This window comes from Passer domesticus, chromosome Z, assembly GCF_036417665.1.
Source record: "Passer domesticus isolate bPasDom1 chromosome Z, bPasDom1.hap1, whole genome shotgun sequence".
In the NCBI taxonomy this organism is placed as follows: Eukaryota; Metazoa; Chordata; class Aves; order Passeriformes; family Passeridae; genus Passer; species Passer domesticus.
The window spans coordinates 33,271,155-33,289,050 of NC_087512.1; the positions used below are offsets into that span (position 1 = coordinate 33,271,155).

At 36.0% G+C, this 17,896-nt stretch overlaps 1 protein-coding gene across 10 annotated transcripts in view; it reads left to right on the forward strand.

The window, feature by feature from the left end:
• CCDC171 (coiled-coil domain containing 171) overlaps window positions 1-17,896 on the forward strand; it is a 183,344-nt gene that overhangs the window by 135,054 nt on the left and 30,394 nt on the right. For 4 of the 10 annotated variants that reach the window (XM_064403318.1, XM_064403315.1, XM_064403317.1 and 1 more), the window contains 2 exons: window positions 3,672-3,757; window positions 16,988-17,175. The exons of 2 other annotated variants lie outside the window; for them this stretch is intronic. In XM_064403318.1, coding sequence (XP_064259388.1) covers window positions 3,672-3,757; window positions 16,988-17,029 — 128 coding nt within the window. In that variant the 3' untranslated portion in view covers window positions 17,030-17,175. Of the gene's footprint in view, window positions 1-3,671; window positions 3,758-8,224; window positions 8,343-15,159; window positions 15,244-16,987; window positions 17,176-17,896 lie in introns of those variants that run through there. 4 more of the 10 variants (XR_010352356.1, XM_064403319.1, XM_064403323.1 and 1 more) reach the window with 4 other exon arrangements.

Genomic DNA, 17,896 nt, shown 5'->3' on the forward strand with positions numbered 1-17,896 from the left:
GATCTCTACAATCCCCCATGGATCCCCACGGGCTGTGGGTGGATCTCTGCATCCCCATGGATCCCCATGGGCTGCAGGGGCACAGCTGCTTCACCTTGGTGTCACCACGGCCTGCAGAGGAATCTTGGCTCTGGTGCCTGGAGCACCTCCTGCCCCTCCTTATGCACTGACCTTGGTGTCACCATGTTGTTTCCCTCACATGTCCTCATCCTCTTCTCTTGCTAGTTAAAAAAACTGCATCCACTTTGTTTTGATTTTCTTCTTAAATATGTTATCACAGAGGTGTTACCAGCCTCTCTCATTGGCCCTGGTTTGGCCAGCAGCATGTCCATCTTCAGAGTTATCAGGGATTACCTCTTCTGGACACAGTGGAAGCTTCAGCAGCTTCTCACAGGAGGCATCTTTGTGGCCCCCCCGCTACCAAAAATCAGGCTGTGGAAAACCAATACAGTTTCCTTGGCTTTTTCACTACCTCACATAATCTTATGCACCTTTGAATTTGTTTTGTGAGATTTGGAGATACTGGGTTTTAAATTGCCGTACAGAAAATAATTAAACTTACTACTTCTGTTATTCTCTGAGTTGATGTGTTTTCCTGGATATAGTCTTGGGCAGAATTCAGTAAATATGGACCTCAATAATCATAACGTTGCTCAGTACTTACCAGTGTTTTATTGCTGTGGAACATGTGAATAGTTCTGAAGTGATAGTGAGTAAAGAAAAATATGACAGACCCACAAGAAAAATTTCTTGACTATTGAGATGGTCATAAACATGAAAGTGTGGAAATATCAGAAAAGTGAAAATAGAAAACTATTCATAAGATTTACTAAGTCTCTGTAAGACTGAATCCACCAGTAATATCTTCCTGAAATTCTGTTTTAATTGAAATATTTGCATTTCTTTCCTCACTTTAAGTAATTGGGCATCACTTTATGAGAAACTATTCTCATTTTCAAAGGTTTATTAAACCTTAAAAATATACAGCAAAGGACTGAATAAGGAAAAAGGACAGCATGCCAGGAGTTGGTGACGGCCTGCCACAAACTCGTCCATAAAAATGGCTGCTTGGCCTTTTATACCCCTGGGGGTTGCATCAGGTAATGCTGACCCCTCCTAAAGTCTGTCAGTCTTCACCATCCATTGCTGAAGACTTTCTTGTAACTTGATTGGAAGTCAGGTGTTGTCATGCCATGCTCTCCTTTCCCCATTCCCACCTGCCCCATGCATAGGGCTCAGGTACACGCGTTCTCTCCACATGTTCTGCACAACCCAGGCTGTCCAGTGGTAACAGTACAGAGGGGGTGAAAGGGCACTATCAGGAGAAGAGAGGACATCTAAACAACAAACCACAATAACATAATTATACATCAATAAAGCTTCTCTTAACATACACACAATATTCATCTCTTAATTGCGAGAGGCAATCATCCCATTACTCATCTATAACAGCTTGCCAGCCTTACTGCATAGCCAAGGAATGCACATATCCTAATGCAAATGGTCACTTGGTCACCTAGTATTGCTTACACGAGTAACAGTTGTAACCAAACAGTAAAAATTATATAAAGTAATACTAATGCTGCTACTACTAATAATAACAACAACCTATATTATAAATCATATTTTGCAACTTAGGGTAATGTTGTAAAAAGCAGTTACAGTAATCCAACAACATGTTTGCTATTTTGTAAAGATGCTTCCTTTCCTATGCAAAAATTTTTTGATACTCAATATTCTAGGTATGTGAACTTTAAACTTGTCAGACTGTTATATTTGAAAATTATAGTAATTTGATTAAAATGTTGCCTATAAGGCAAAAAGTTCAGTTAATGGAATCCATATGTAATTAAAGTGCAGAACCAAGTGTAATCAGACCCCAATGACTGGTGCTTTCATATTGATAGTTTTACAGTGGCCTCTGGGGTTGAAAGTTTATGTTACAGTTACCAGTGTAGCTGTGCTCCAGAAAAAAACAAGACAGTGTAGCCATTGAAGCAGGTATGACAATGTCCCAAACTGATAATCATACAACAAAAGTAGTTGATAGTCTGATTTTTGGGGCTGTCTTCTGCTTGGCAGGTGGAAGAAGCACAAGCCTGCTGTAGTGTACTAGTCAGAGAGTTGCATTCTGCAGCAGCACTGCTGTGTAAACAGTCCTAAATGAGGGAAGTATGCCCAATGAGAGCAAGCAACAGTGTATTTTTTTAATAATATAGTTGCTTGATGTGTGTGAATTCATGTTTGAATCATCTGAAAGTTATAGACACAACACTATGTACAAAGCCACAAAAGAAGTTTAAAAAAATTTCCTGAACTTTAAAAAAAAATAAAATATTTTCTCTGGACAGTTTTAAGAGTTGACATCCTGTGCTAGAGTTCTCTAATCATCACCAGCACAATTTACAATCAGAACACACAGAGAGCCAGTTCAGACCAGCTCATCTGTTGACTTTGGCAGAAGCCCTTAATCTCACTGTGTGTAGCTGCCACTTGAGAGCTGGGGACTCGGCAGAGAGCCGAAGCAGGGTGGGATGCAGGGTTGGTCAAGGCATGAACACATAGGCCTGCTTCATTTCAACAGCCGTACACTGCTTTTTTTTATACTCTTTTCATTTTACAGCCTTTTTTTAAAAAAAACTGAAATTAAATGAGGACCTCTCATGAGCCACTGCGCTCCAGGCATAAGAAATTGTAATGTCTGGCTTCCAGAAACTGTCCCGTCAAAATGTGCTTCTGATTAGGTGGCTTAATTACAGCTGTGAAAACAATGTTGATTTAGGCCTCAAGATTCCAGTGCATGTCAGCCGTTATTAGCTAGCCTTGGACTGAAGCCACCATTTTAAAACTCTGTACCACTAAAGTCACACTCTGCCTGACAACTTTTTATTTAGGCAGAAATGTTGCCAGAAGCAACACATTTTATGCAAAATATTTTTCATTGCGCAAATTTCAAATGTGACACAGTTGATGGGCATAAAATAGGTAGTTATGGGTGGACCTCACCAAGTCCAAAACCTAACTTTTACAAAAAACCCCTACCCAAACACATCCCCCTCCCCCATTTCAAATAGTTTTTTTCTAAAGTTTGACTGACATAATGCTTAATTTTAATTCCTTTAATTCAGTTTTATTCCAAATCCAGCATGTTGGTTTAACCACCCAATTTTATTGCATCTAAATTTTCCTGACAGTTTCATTTGCTGTTGGGAAATAAAATTGCCATTTTTGCAACATGGGAAATAATGGCTAGTTTCAAAACCAATATGTTTGAAACTTCTTTTGCCTGAAGCAGGTTAAGGCACACACTCAATTTACTTTAGGGGAAAAAAGCTCATTAAATAGTTTTTAATATTTTAATATAATTTAAATAACTGCTTTCACAGTGGGAAGGCTTATTAGGCCCATGTATTTACACCTGCAGAGAGGTAAATGTTTGGGTAATTAGGTGGTTTCCAATAATTCAGTTTTTCAGTTGAGGGTTAATGCTGTAAATACTGTAGATGGACAGAAAGAGTGCTGCATTTAAACATTAAATTTCCACTTTTAGTATTTTACTTTTAAGTGCTTAAGAAAGAGGCTTAAGTGGAGTTGGTTAGGGTTTTATGAATTTTTTTTGGTGTTAGTTTGTTTTACTCTGTTTTTTTTTCTTTGTTTGGTCTGTTCTTCAGCTCTCCTTAATGACATGAATTGGCTAAGGAATGTGAGAGAATGTGTGTGGGTGTTAACTCTCAGCAGAGGTCGGTACTTTGGCAAAGTAAGATCTACATTCTCACTTCACTGTTGCTATGAAATTCCAAATGTCCATGCTGTGTGGTTTAATGGAAACCATGAAGTTCCTAAAAGACCACAGGTTTGTTCCGCTGTTAAGCACAAAACAAATCTTTCAAGTCATTGGCTAAGTCACAAAAAAGGAGGGTCATGTTTTCAGGAAGGTAATCTCCTTTCCTTTTTTTTCCTTCATGGTTTGCATTTCTGTGGCATTAGAAATGTGTTCCTAGTGAGGCACTGGAACTACCAGCTCACAAACAAGAATCCTCAGTTCCCAGGACTGAAAACAAGATGCTTGGAAGCTAAAACTGTATTCATCTCTTACCCTAAATACAGGCCAGTGCAACAATAGTACCTTCAGGAGCAACTAATTGGAAATGGATTTTGAGAAACAAATTATTTGGGTAAAGAAGCAAGTCTAAAGTGTAGGTTTAAGTTTGTCCTGTAAAAAATCATCATGCATACATCCTCCACCTATAGCAGATTAGAGGAGAGCAAGGCAGTGTATGCTTACACTTTATTTTGTTCAGTTTTCAAAGGAGGAATACTGGAATGAGCTAGTCTGTTTTCTTTGCAAATACTAGGTGGGGTTTCCTGAAAAAGAATGTTTCAGAAATACCCCAGTTGCTGTGGAGGGCAACTGTAAGTCAGGAGACAACCATGTGATGGCTTTTTCCTCATTGGATACCTTTGCACTAGTCTTTTGAAATGTGTTTAATTGGTAATATGCAATGAGTTTTATTAATCATATACATTTGCTTCCTGTTGGCAGGCACTGCTATTTCTTTTGCCTTCTTCCCACACCTATCAAAGGAGCATTTCCAGTACATCAAATTAAAAGAAACATTCATATATTATTACATATATTGTTAATGCTGCAGTAGAAATGAAAGTATTGGGAGTGCTAGACAGGCTGTTATTCCGAGAACTGGATATTATAGACCAGGACATTTAACCCTGGGAAAAAGTTTTTACAAAAGAATAGAGCCAAGGACACCATTTTACTGTCTTTATAGAAGAAAAGGAATATTCTCTACAAAGGCAGACAAATTCACTTCTTTCCAGACTCAAGGACTTTTACTCAGGCCAGAAGGTGCTTCCTCCTCCCTTTTGAAGAAGTTATTTCAAGAAAGAGAGCTGGGAAGTTTCTATTATTCCCTGCTAAACTGTGGGTTAAACATAAAGAGAATGTCTGTTTGTTCTGAGACTCTGAATTTACTGAGAAATTTTTGGAAGGGATTAAAGCATAGCTGTGCCTGAATGAGTCTAGCATAGATGCTTAAATGGTGAGTGAATCCATGCAATCCACTCTGTCATCTTTCTGATATTTTCTTGACATTTTAAATTTAAATCCTACAAGTTACACTGTTGTGAATAATTATTTTCTTGTTTTCACACCTGTTTGGTTTTATGTTTCAAGCTAAGTATTTGAAGCACTGTTTATAAGGAGAAAATTCAGTGCTGATCTTCAGATATTAAATTGATAAAGAGTGCAAGAAGTGTAGATGCACCCTGTGGATTGCAGTCCACTTGATCAGGATAATAGATAATAGAAAGACAATTTTTGTTGTCTTTTTTCTGTTCTTGTTTACTTTATACTGCTAGCTCACTGCCTAGATCACGGAAAAAAAAAAGATTAGAGTATGACCTAGGGCAGTGTTGCCAGGAGCCTGTCTCTTTCTCAGCTAGTCTCAGAAATGCGTGTGTGTGCGGCATGTGCTTGTAATGTAGCATGGCTAATATTGCATGCACCCATTAAGAAAAATAATAATTAAATTCAGAAAACATATATATGTGGACATGCACATGCAGAGACACACACACACACACACACACACACACACACACACACATACACACACACACACTGTAAGTTTTGTGAAGGAAAATCTCATGTTAAGAGGTTTGTGTTTCCCTCTGGATGGCAGAGAGGCAGTCATAGTCCCACCACCAGATCATTTGGTGCCAGCTAGCAGTCAACCTTCCCTCCACAGGAGACTACTGTCTCTGGTGCTCTGTCTCCTCTTAGTTTCTGCTTCTGCCGCAGTCTGTACTGGGGGTAAGGTCATGGGAGCACAAGGAGCACAAGTAGTGTCTCTGCTGTCCCCCAGCAGATTTTACTGTCAGAACTAACCTCATTACTCCACACAGGGGAGGGTGGATCCTCTTTAGGCCAAAGGGAGATAGTGAGCGGGGTAGCTGCAAACCACAGCAACTTTATTTTGCACCTTTCTAGAATTTATGAAATTGTTTTCCTGTTGGCTTGTTAATGCTCTTTTCCCCTGCCTTCTCCTGTAATTATGCATGTTTCCATCCTTTTCAACTGTGAAAAAAACCTTTGCATTCCTTTCTGTGACATGTTTGCAGCAGAGTAATGTATTTCTTGAAAAAATAAATATATTTCCCTACTTCAATTTGCTTGCATTTTGTACTTTAAGCATAAAAGTTAATGTGACAAATGAAGTAAATCCAAACCTTTCAAATATATTAGAGAGTACGACTTGCAGTGATAGAGAGGAAATTCAGTTAGTGCTCAAAGCATAATTTTGTTCTTAACACATAATTTTATTCCTGTAATGTTGGCATGATTTAAGGCAATACAGGCACTAAGTTACATCTTCATCTTTCTTTCTGTTGAGTCTTACATATTTCAGACACACTGTTTAATATTTACCCTTCAGGGGTTTGTCTATTATTTATTTATTTATTTATTTGTTGTTGCTTCTAAGTTACATATGAAAATTTTAATTGAATTCTGTGAAACCCACATTGTGTAGAGAAGGCACAGTTTTTATAGTTGATCATAGTGAGGACCTGTTTTCTCCAGAGATGGAACTGTGTAAAGCAGACCTGTTTGACCTGTTGAATAAACTAATCATTGAACAAATTTTTGAAATTGGAAATGGGCACTCCATAGGGTAAAGAGCTTTACTGTCAGCTAAAAGGATGTTGTTATTATGATAGTGATCTTGATTATTCAAATAACATTTGTTTTCTTCAGTTTATTTAACACTTCAGTTAAATAAAGGGATTTAGAAAGAAATGTGCTTCTTAAACTGTAATTTCACTTTCATATTTTACAAGAATTTGGGAGTTGTTTTGACTTGTTTTAGAAATGCAGCCATTTGAAAAATAGGAGCCTCTTTTGCTCAAGCAATCAATTCATCCCTTTTTTTTTTTCCTTGTGGTAGAAAGTGAGGGTATCTTTACAATGAACAGTGAATAATAACATTTACTAAAAACATGGTCGCAAATAGTGTGGTTAATCACCAGCAGAGTTTCCCTGATAAGTGTGATGATATTAGGAAAGCAATGACATTATGAAGATACAATGATTCCATTTCATCCTTTTCAGATGGTGTAACTCCTGAATTCCTAGAAGAATTCCTATTTTCAGAGAAGCCTATAGAAATCTTAAAGTCACATTAAGACACCACACATTTGGATCTGGGTCTCAACTGAAGTTTGCCCATAAACTCATAGTTAACTCAGTAGATGTTGCCACAAAGCTGACATTGCAATACTTGCCTCTCTTAAATTTGTATATTCAGTAGTACTTTGAAAGACTTTTATCCTATCCAGGTGATGAAGATGATTTAACACATACTGTTTCTGAAGACCAGAACCACAATAATGAAATCATTCACTAATTTTTCAGCTTTTGTTAGTACTGAGAGTCCCCATTGATCACAGAAGGATCATCTTGTGTGGTGTTTATATGCTTATGGTCAGGGGCCTGTTAGCCTTTCAAAGCCTGTGTGACATAAAGTTTCCTTTCACAATGTCTGTTAAATCCTTTGCATTCTTTTGGGAGTCTGAGCATTAAACATTGTAACTTAACCAGGGCTTTGCGAAGTTTTCTGACATATCAATCATACAGTTTAGTTGTAATTTGTATACATGAAAACATCCTGTTGCTTTATGTATTTTGAGTTTAATTACTTAGTGAAGTTTTCTGTGCTTCAAATATTACATGTTTTTTGAAGACTGTAATCTCAGTGGGGGCTCTGAGTAAAGGAATTGAAGGTATAATTCTGGAATGTACAAGGCACACCAAATTACTGAAACATCCCTGTTTTGGGGGTTTTGTTGGGTGGTTTTAGAAAACCTAATTTTTTAAATTTGCATTACACCTTTCTAGTTTTGCAAACAAAAAGGCTGAAAAACACTTTCTCAAATCTTCCTTTATGTTCTTCATTAGTCTTCTGATAGAAGTTTTACATATCTGATGAAAGTTTGGAGTGTTGTATGTGTTAGTGATTTCTGAGTTTTGGGCTGTTTTTATTTGTTTGTTTGTAGCATGTGGTGGTGGTGTCTGTTTTTGTTTGTTTGGGGTTTTTTTGTTGCTTTTGACTTTGCTTTCAGAACACATTTGGCTTAAATATATAGGAAAGGATGAAATTCCATTAACATTTTTTAATGTTTATTAATCTAAAATATGATTGGTATGCAGGAAATATTAGTTCTGTTTACCTAGTGGACTCACTTGAACTGCACATTGAGCCTCACAGAAGGAGATGATCTAGTACCTGAGCTAAGAACAATTCTTGGAGGGTTTGTTCAGGAATCTAGTAAGTATAAAAAGTACTGTTCAAGTAATTATTAGATTTTTTAAATTTAATTTCAGTCTGAAATATAATTGTATATATAGATTTGGCCAAAACCAACAGAGTCAGTAAACCTGGCTCACCCACACTCAAGTTGTTTATAACTGACAAGCTTGATTCCTTGCCCAGTTAATGTAATTTGGATCTTGAATTTACAGAAGACCTACGTATTAGCCATCAACTGAAACAGAGCCTACAATATTTTTCCTAGACTATTCAGATATCATAAGCAATATTGTTGGAAAGCCTACTGTTTTCCCTGATCATTACTGTTATAAAACTGCCCTTTAGAACTCTGTTAAAGATACACTGCTTCAGGTATTGCATGTAATCTGTGGGAGAAGGAATGACTCCCTCCTGAAGTTACCGCAGCTAAATTTTACTGGGCATCAATGAACATTAAAGTACTTGCCTCGAATAAGCAAACAAAACTTAGAAAACTATAGAAAACCTACAGAGAGTATGTACCTCTTCCTGGTGAAGCTGTCTGTAATCTAATTTATGGTGGAGTGGGATGGAGCCCTTATTAAGATTTTGGCTAGGAGGTAGAAGTAGTGGGCTATCCAAAAAATCTACATGCATTGGACAGTGCTAAAAGGATGAAACCCTTTGTTCTCCTAATACTTTGATGATTTTAATAATAAACCTCCATTCTGAGAAAATTAAATGGGCAGTTACACTAGTTCACTTCGAAACGTGGTATAAGTCAGTCGTTCTTTGCACCACCAGTAAAGGATATTTTTGAAGAGACTACTCAGTTTAATACAGTTATTTAGATTAACTGAGATTCAGATTAGCATGTAGACTAATGCAACTGTGCAGGTGTTCTGACTCAAAATGCAAGTGTTTCTATTTTATATATGATATTCCAATCAGTCTGCTTTTCAAACAGGTGCAGATAGGTTGCATAAACTGTGTCTGTATCCAGTTTATGATCCTAGTTCCATTGTCTCCCAAAGAGTGAACTTTGATCTTCTCCTTGGTAGTGGGTGGTAAAGGCTGTAAAATTTTGACATCAGCATTTCTCTTGTCATTTCAGGATTACAAACAATACCAGATTATAATCTCAATATCTAGTGAACCAAAATAATGTGTGTTGATTTACAAGATCTATAGTAATATTATTCACTATGAGGCCATGCAGGTCCCTGACACTTCATTTTAATTCTGAGTAATGTCATTTTCCTACATGGAATCTGATTGAGGTGTTCACTGTATTTTCCTCATTGCTGCAAAACTATCCACTTCTGCATTAGCAGCCCCTTCCAGAGGTATGTGAGTTCCAGTTCATTATGATTTGCTGCTTTTCACCACCTTTTATAAAGACAGGTTGGTTCTATGTTTTTTCCATAAATTCCTGTCATGAGAGGAGTCTGCTTTACATCTTTCTTAATCAATGTAGTTCCTTTCTTGTTTTCCTTACTTCATGTTTAGGACTTATCTTGAGGTTCTACTTTCTACAGTCTTGATGTCTGCTTCTCTTTGTGCAAATAAAATTTCTTGAGTGGAAAAAATTCCCTTTCAAAGATTTTTAAAGAGAACTGCAAGGTTCTGTATATCCTGTAGATATGATTGGAAAGGAAATAGAATACATAACCTAAGTGAGCTTGCTGTAGTTTAGCAATCCAGAATTAAAGGGCTATGTGGATAGTCTTTTGAGCCCTGTCTTGCTGGAATTGTGGTAGTTCAAACCCATAAGGGCAGTAGAAGCTATTTGCTATAGTGGCTTTCATAATTTCACTGGCCAGACACCAGTGCTTAATCCAGACTCTTTCACCCTCTTCAGCACAGAGCACTTGAGTGTCATCAGTACTTATTACATACATACTGACCTTTTAAGGGACATTTGTGACCTACTCCATATATTTATATAGAAATATACTTGAGAGAACTAGTGAGCAAATTGAAGTATTCTCAAGGCATCTGTCAGCAAAGTAACAGTGAGTTGAGTGTTTGTTACTTTTCTACAAGCTATCAAATGAATTCTAAAATGTTGATTTCCATATTTTTAATAGATAATTTGTTTTATTAGCTACATAGATCCATATTTCTAAAAATACTCCTAAAAATATTGTGTATTTGGCAGAAATGCATAGGAAAAATTAATCTTATGCATAACTAAAGATTTTTTAATGCAAGAAAGCTGAGTCATAAAGATACTTTCATTGTTTGTAGACCTTCCTCCTCTATGTAGTTAAGTGCTGCTATTGTAAATAAATTACTTTTTCCCCTCTTTCCTCTTGAAAGAAATTGCTGTTATAGTATATTTTTGTTAAGTATAAAGTGATTGAAGTATTTTACTGAATCAGTGTAATTTCCTTTTTTGCCAAAAGTGCTGTGATTATTAGCTCTAGGATAGTTTTTGGTAAGAGATAAATGAATGCACTGCTGGCAAAGGGCCACTATCCTTGTTCCATTTAGTAGTAGAATGCCTAAATTGTAGTTGTGCCGGTTCGTCGCAAACAGACAAAAAGGAAGGTAGCATTTTGCTGTGCGTGAGCAGTTAGAGGGCAAGCAGACACCGTGCACCTTGACCACCTATTATGAAGCTTTTTGCTGCAATGTCAAGTGAAAGCGAGTTAATTGGGTGAAGCTGTAGAGCATGTTAGGGGCATGGTAAAGGGTTGCTGTCTGACAGCTGAATGTCAGCAGAAGCTAGTGAAGTGTGGCTGAGAGACAGAGACCTGTCACAAAGTTCATGTGGACTGTAGCACAGTTAGGGAGATGAAACGTGGTTCTGTCTCACTTTCTCCCTCATTGCATTCAAGCACCTTAAGATTTCACACTGTATGTGTCAACCCTTGTTCTCTAAGCTGTTTTCTCCTAACACTTCTGCATTCAAATGATTGGACAGAAGATGCTAATGTTTGGCAAAATGAATGTAAATATACTTCTTTCATTTTTCTGCTAGTGCAGCAGTATACATGCAACTCAGATGAAACTTTGAAGGCTTACGTCAGACAGTGACACTGGATAGGAGCTGGGATGATGGCTGAATACATATCTCATGAGAATACGAAGTTTGACACTTTAACTAGTGGAATAGGGACTGTTTTCCCAGAAGAAAAGGCTAAGCAGGGGGGGACTACTTTGTGAGCTGTGGTGCCTTACCATGCTATTATGAGTCTTTTCGTCTCTGATTGTAGTCCCCTCCTCCCCTTCTTGCTAGAAAGAAAGATGATGTAAGGCAATGAGAAGCTGGGAGAAAAGTCACGTAGTAGGAAAGCCTTCTTTGGAAGCAAAAGAGGCACCCAGATTCAAAATAAATAAATAAGCAGAAGTTGCTTCCACTCATGAGAAAGTGGAAAGACAATGGCAGGTATCACGGGCAAAATGTACTAAGAACTTAAGTTCTAAAGTAGTAAAAGCTCTAAAAGTACTAAGTACTCAAGAATTTGGAAACTTGAATTGAAATCAAACGAGACCAATCATTTCACCATGAAAAAAAAGAGCACCACTTTGTTTGTCTAATATTTTGGTATTAACAGTGTCGTGCAGAGAATTTGACCTAAAACTGGGAAACGTCCCTATTCCCAATGAAGCATCTGGAACAAAGGCTTACAGTATAGCCTGTGTGTGGCATTTGGCCAAAACTTCTAGAAAGCATCAAAATTAGCAATACTGAACCAAGTTATTTGTCTTTAAGCCAACAAAACTTTGAAGATAAAGTGTTCAGCTGGCATGATAATACATCCAATCCTGTGTGTTCTTCAGTCATACCAGGTTCAAATGTGTTTGAATGAAAGAGGATTTTCTTTAAAAAAAACCAATACAATATACAATGAAATCTTTTTCTTAATTGCTTTCAATTGAGCCTCCAGAGTGTGATTTCACTGAATGAATTAAATGCAAGAACATTAGGAAAGTAACAAAAAATTGTAATTTCCCTATATTACAGACTCGTACTTGTTTTAAAACTCCTGAAAGTGGAAGAGGGAATTCTTGATAATGAAAAAAGCCATTAGTATTGTTGGCTAGCAGCATCCAAAGTGTGTTGTGTGTCTACCTTTCTGTCTTAGTATGGAATGAGCTGGCAGCCCACTGAATTATTCTCTGATAGCGAATTGTCTGCACAATCCAGGCAGGAGTGCTGACAATTAAAATTTATACCGAATGTTACCATTTTTTTACATTGTGTCAGATCACCAATTTAGTCCTACTGCCTCAGCATACAGAATTGCAAGTTCACTGACATGGGAAGAAAACTTTCCTGTTTCGGTCATATAATTCCTGCTTTGCAAAAGTTTGTAACTAACACTGTATTACACTGACATCCAGCCACAAGTAATACTTTCCATTTTAAATACCTATTTGTAGCACTGGATTATTTCAAATAAGTAAGAAAGGAAAAAATGGCTCTTGGAGCTACTTTTAACAGATAGGGGAAAAAAAAAAAGGCACAGCATACTAGAAGTCCCCTTGGCATTATCTGGCAAAAGACAACTCAGTTTTGGAAATAGCAGTCTGAGTAGGAGGTTGTGAATGATCTGAAAATGTACATCTTTCTCCATAAGGAAATAGGGTTTCTACATAAGTACTGCACAATGGTTATTTAAGACAGTGGTTCTTTTTTTAACACTTACTGGAATTTATATTACACCAGTGAAATTATGCAGGTGGAAAGATAGCATAGGTGGGAGAAGCTGAAAAGAATATTATCGGCCATTTGATTTGCTGTCTGCTGGTATTACTGTGTATTTGTATGTTGTGGAGTTGGGCTGGGAGGAGTGAGTATCAGAAATCAATTGTGGAGAAATATATTGACCATTTCTCACTTTCCCGCCACCATTCTCTGCATCTCTGTTTAACTTAAAATTCTTCCTACTCTTGAGAAACAGTGCTACTGCCTTTGCAGAGATTTTAGGGGTTGCTAGAATTCTGAAGAAATGAAAGTGGCTCCTTCCTTTGCATTTCTGTTTACTGACAGGCATCCTCACATACCTAAGTGTCCTGTATTCTGGTGAATTACAGATCACATTTTGGCATTGTAATTCAACAATTTTATTTCATTTATGTTGGGATATAACACTGAACTTGTTATTACACCTGCACCATCACACAGGTAGAAAACTGTCATAACTTGTATTCAGTAATAATCTTCATGCCCTTTTGTCTTTTATTTGGTCTCTTCTGATTCTCAGCATTTTCAAGGTGTTTTTACCTCATTTGAAGCCAGTTGTTATTGCGTGCATAACCCAGAAGCCTTAATGCACAAAAATCTTACCACTATTTATTATTCTGATTTTCTAACAAGATATATTTTTTAATAAGGTAGCATGTTACATATCAGAAAAAAGCAGTGGAGAAGTTTGGGTTACTGTGTTTTGAAACTGAGTATTTGAAAGCAGTTTGAAGTGACAAAAATTAGTGGTGGGAAACCTGAGAAGTGGAAGGAGTTTTTGTAATAACATACGTAGCTGAGGGAAATTGAAAAGCCGTGAAAATTGTCCAGTAAAATTGCCTTTGTATAGATTTTGAAGGCTAAAACTGTTCTGACTAATTTTGCAGCTTCAGCTGTAGATTTTTCTCCTACAATTGAAGAGAAACAGTATACTTGTAACAGTTTATTTCCTTATGTAATTATCTGCACCACTGTCATAATACATGCATAGTCTTCTAATTTCAAGTGTCCAACTGTGCATGTTATTCCACAAATATGGATATCCAAAAGCAAAATGGGCATCGTTGATCACAACCTGATGCTTTTGGGTAGGCTGACATTGCAATAAAATCATAATATAAGGATATAATAAATGATGGTATCAAAATATTCCATGACAATATCATCATAATAAAGCAACCCACTATAAATGAGTTTTAATTATGGTAAAACAGCTCATATGTCATGAGACAGCCTTTAAACTAAATCTTAAATTTGACTGTAGGTTAGTCACAGAGCAACAATAGAGAAGAACTGTTTTGGAAATCTTTCCACGTCTAATAAAAAATTGTTTGGGTTAACTAAAGTTTCGAAAGCAATTATTCCATAATATAGAGTAACTTTTCAGATTTTGTCTTTAAGAAAATGTTATTTGCAAAGTTAGGTGATCAAACTTTGAAAAATGTGCACAGGACATGACCAATTACTATATTACATATATATTTTGAGAGCATGTTTTTACTCGACATATATGTCCTAGATATCTATTTGCCTAGTGAAGTGCAACAGTTCAGATGGAATCATGTATGGCTTACAGGGTAAATAAAAGTGCCAAACAGACACTTATTTCAGATAAATAATTCCTCTTTTAAAAATTACCTAAATACTTATTCATATGATGGATTATCACCACAGCTCTGGCATAGTTATTTGAGTTTGTAAATTTAAAACAGTTTTTAGAAAGGTGTTTAAATACAATAATGATGAAAGTGGTCTTCTGGGGAAATTATAACTACCTGTAAAATTCCTCTGTAAAGGTACGTGTTCAGAAAATGAACATTATAACAGATCTGAGTATTTTTTCTTCTAACCTATAGAAGCCTATTTTTTTATTCATCATGAGGGTATATAAAGATATTGGATCAAAACAGTTCTTAGGACTAAGAGCCAAAAATTGTTTTTTACATCAATCATATTGCTATTAAATCTGATTTTCCTTCTGTTCAATGACTAGAATTCTGTTCTTTCTAAGAAATACAGCACAGGTTCTAGATAACAAAACCAGAGCTTCTTTTTTCCCCAGCAGTGAAACTTTTACTGTAACATAGTCTATTGATTTGCTGCCAATCATTAAGTTTCATAATTTTTTTTTTTTTTTTTTTTTTTTTGCAACTCTCAAAGGAAATCTGATTTCTTATCTCTTTACTGGGATTTTGATGCCATATTTAAAAAAACCCCTCACTACAGCTTGGAAAAGAGTGATATGTGAGTGTAATCATAGCATGAGATTTTTCATTCATTGTGTTATGCTGATTAATTGAGGTGTTGAAAGCAGTACAAACCAATATGTTTAAATTTGTCCTCAATATTTCTTATCCAGAGTGAAACCCCTTTGTAGCTTGAAGCTTGTTGATTTAATTTTTTTTACACATGGAAATTTTTTTTAGAACATCACAAGTTGTTTGTGTATTTCAATACTGTTGTAATGGTTTTAATGAGTGATTCTTATTTTAGGGAGAATTTTGAGTGTGGTCAGTTGATTATAGTGTGCAAATAAGAGGCTGTTAATTGGTGTATTAGCCTTCACTGAGATCTCTTATGCTTTTTAGTGATTCTCATTTGGTAGAGAGTTGAGTCCAGAAGGACTGAAAAACTAGAGTGTTACAGATCTTACTTGCTGGTCCTGCTGGTTATCTCATCCTCGTCAGACCTAAAATTTAGAAAAACTCAGGGTGCTACCTCATTTTAACTATGTACTTGAAACAGTCATCTAAATTTGCTACTGTATGAGTTCTTAATGAAGGTCCAACATAGCCTAGTAGTTTACAATCGCTGCAGTATAGCTTGTGGTGAATCAGGAAATCAAAAGCATTCATATCAAAGGGACCTGTTGAAGTAGGTGTTAAGGGCAACAATTGATTTTTCTTCAGCAATGGTAACAGAGGAAAGAGGAATCTTTCACAAATGTGTCTTTATATGTATGACTGAGACTGGATTTATTGAAATATGAACACACACACCCTTCAGCCTCTCTCCAGATATAGACAAGTTTGTGTGTCTGTAGATATGGGTTTATACGTCAATGTGTGTGTATTTATATATGCATTTATACTCTTCCTTAAGTGCTGAAGATCGAGTGTTCTAAACCTCAAAGATACTGAAATGGCCATTCAGTGTGTTATTTTTTTATTCCGTAATTATGCTTTGCATGTGATGCTTTCACATATTATAAGACCTGATGAAATTTTTGTTATTTTCACACAATGTAGTGCATCGGTAAAGGGCAGAAGAGCTATATGGCATTGAATTTTCTTTTCTTTGTTTAGGGGAATACAGAATGTCTTTCTTTACCCTTTTTTTAAGAATTGTTAGTATTGATATACTGATATTATCCATAATCTGTCAAAATACAATGCCTAATGTTTTGGCGCTGGAAGTTCTTTAGTGTTGAATTATCTGTTTGACTCAATGTTGAGACTTATTGAAATATGAATCATATTCTCATCAATGTACATTCAGTGTGTATTTTCTGGCCATTTTCTTACAGGCTAACATTTGAAGAGTATTAAGTGTTTGATTTCAATTGATGATAAAATATATTTTAAAAAAACCCAAATACATTCCATAGTTAGCATGGCATGTGTTTCCTAGTAACTAGAAAAAAGTTTGTTTATTTGATTCAAAGTTTGTTTATTTGATTAAAAAGAAGTCTGGTGATTGTAATGAAGAGGGGGTAAAAGTTCTCTATGAGTATTTGTAGCACTTCAAATACAGTAGGTTATTTTTTTCTAACACTTACTTGGGCAGAATACCTGAGAAAATATCCTTTGTTTCTTTCTATTAAATATGACTATTGGTTCTCAGGTACCAAAGTAAGTGTTTAAAACAAGAAGAAAACACTTGCAAATACTTCATATACATACCGTTGTGAAAGGAATTTAATAGTAAATGTAAATTCTCTTTTTGCTTTGTTTTTTTTTTTTTTTTTATTCTTTATTTATCATTCCAGGAAACAAGAGGTAGTTCAAACGTCAGCGTGGCTCCAAGCTAGAAATTCAGCCTGACCAGTGTTCTATCCTAGACTTTTTGGCATTGCAAGCTGAACCTGACACATCCTACAGTGTTATGCAAAACAGAGACAGTTCTCTGTCTTCAATCTGTTTCTTCAGCCTAGATGTCACATCCAATCCCAGAAGAACAATGGAAAATGGATTTTCAGATTCTTAGTATCAATAATCTGCTAGAAGGGAAAAATTATATTAATGTAAAATGATGCAATTAAAGTGTAATTTTTTTGCTATCTTTGAATTGTAGCTCAGCATTTGTATTTTTTGACATTAATTTTACGGTTTTATGAAAATGTGCATTTGTATGTTCACATTTCTGCACCTGTCAGTTTTGCATACTGAAGCAGTTATTTCTTTAAACTTTTATTTATTGCAGTTGTTCATTTTTTATGTAGTATATTTTTAAATGTTAAAGAATGACACATTTTGGGTAATTTTCCTCAGTCTTAAAAAAAAATCAATAAGCCATTTTAGTCTCTATCTATCAAAGTTGTTTCATACTTGTCTATTTTAAAGCAGGACTGCAATACTTTAATAGGATTGAGAGAGCTATTTGAAATGTATGCCAATGATTCCTGTCATTTCATGGCAGCCCTGCCATGGTTCACTGAGCCCCCTCTTTTCTCTTGTCAGCTCAACTGAAGACAAGCATTTAGTTGCAAACTTTAAGCAGGTTGTGCAAAACAGAAATGATGTGACTGCTTCTCTTCCTGCACAATAATGTCACTGCTGGTCAATGTGAGAAGGTCAGGTTGCTCCTTGTAAAGCTACATGATACCACTTGCCTATTTGAACAAGTTAAGTTAACCATTGAATCTGGTCCCTGCAGGCACTGAAAACTCACCTTTTAT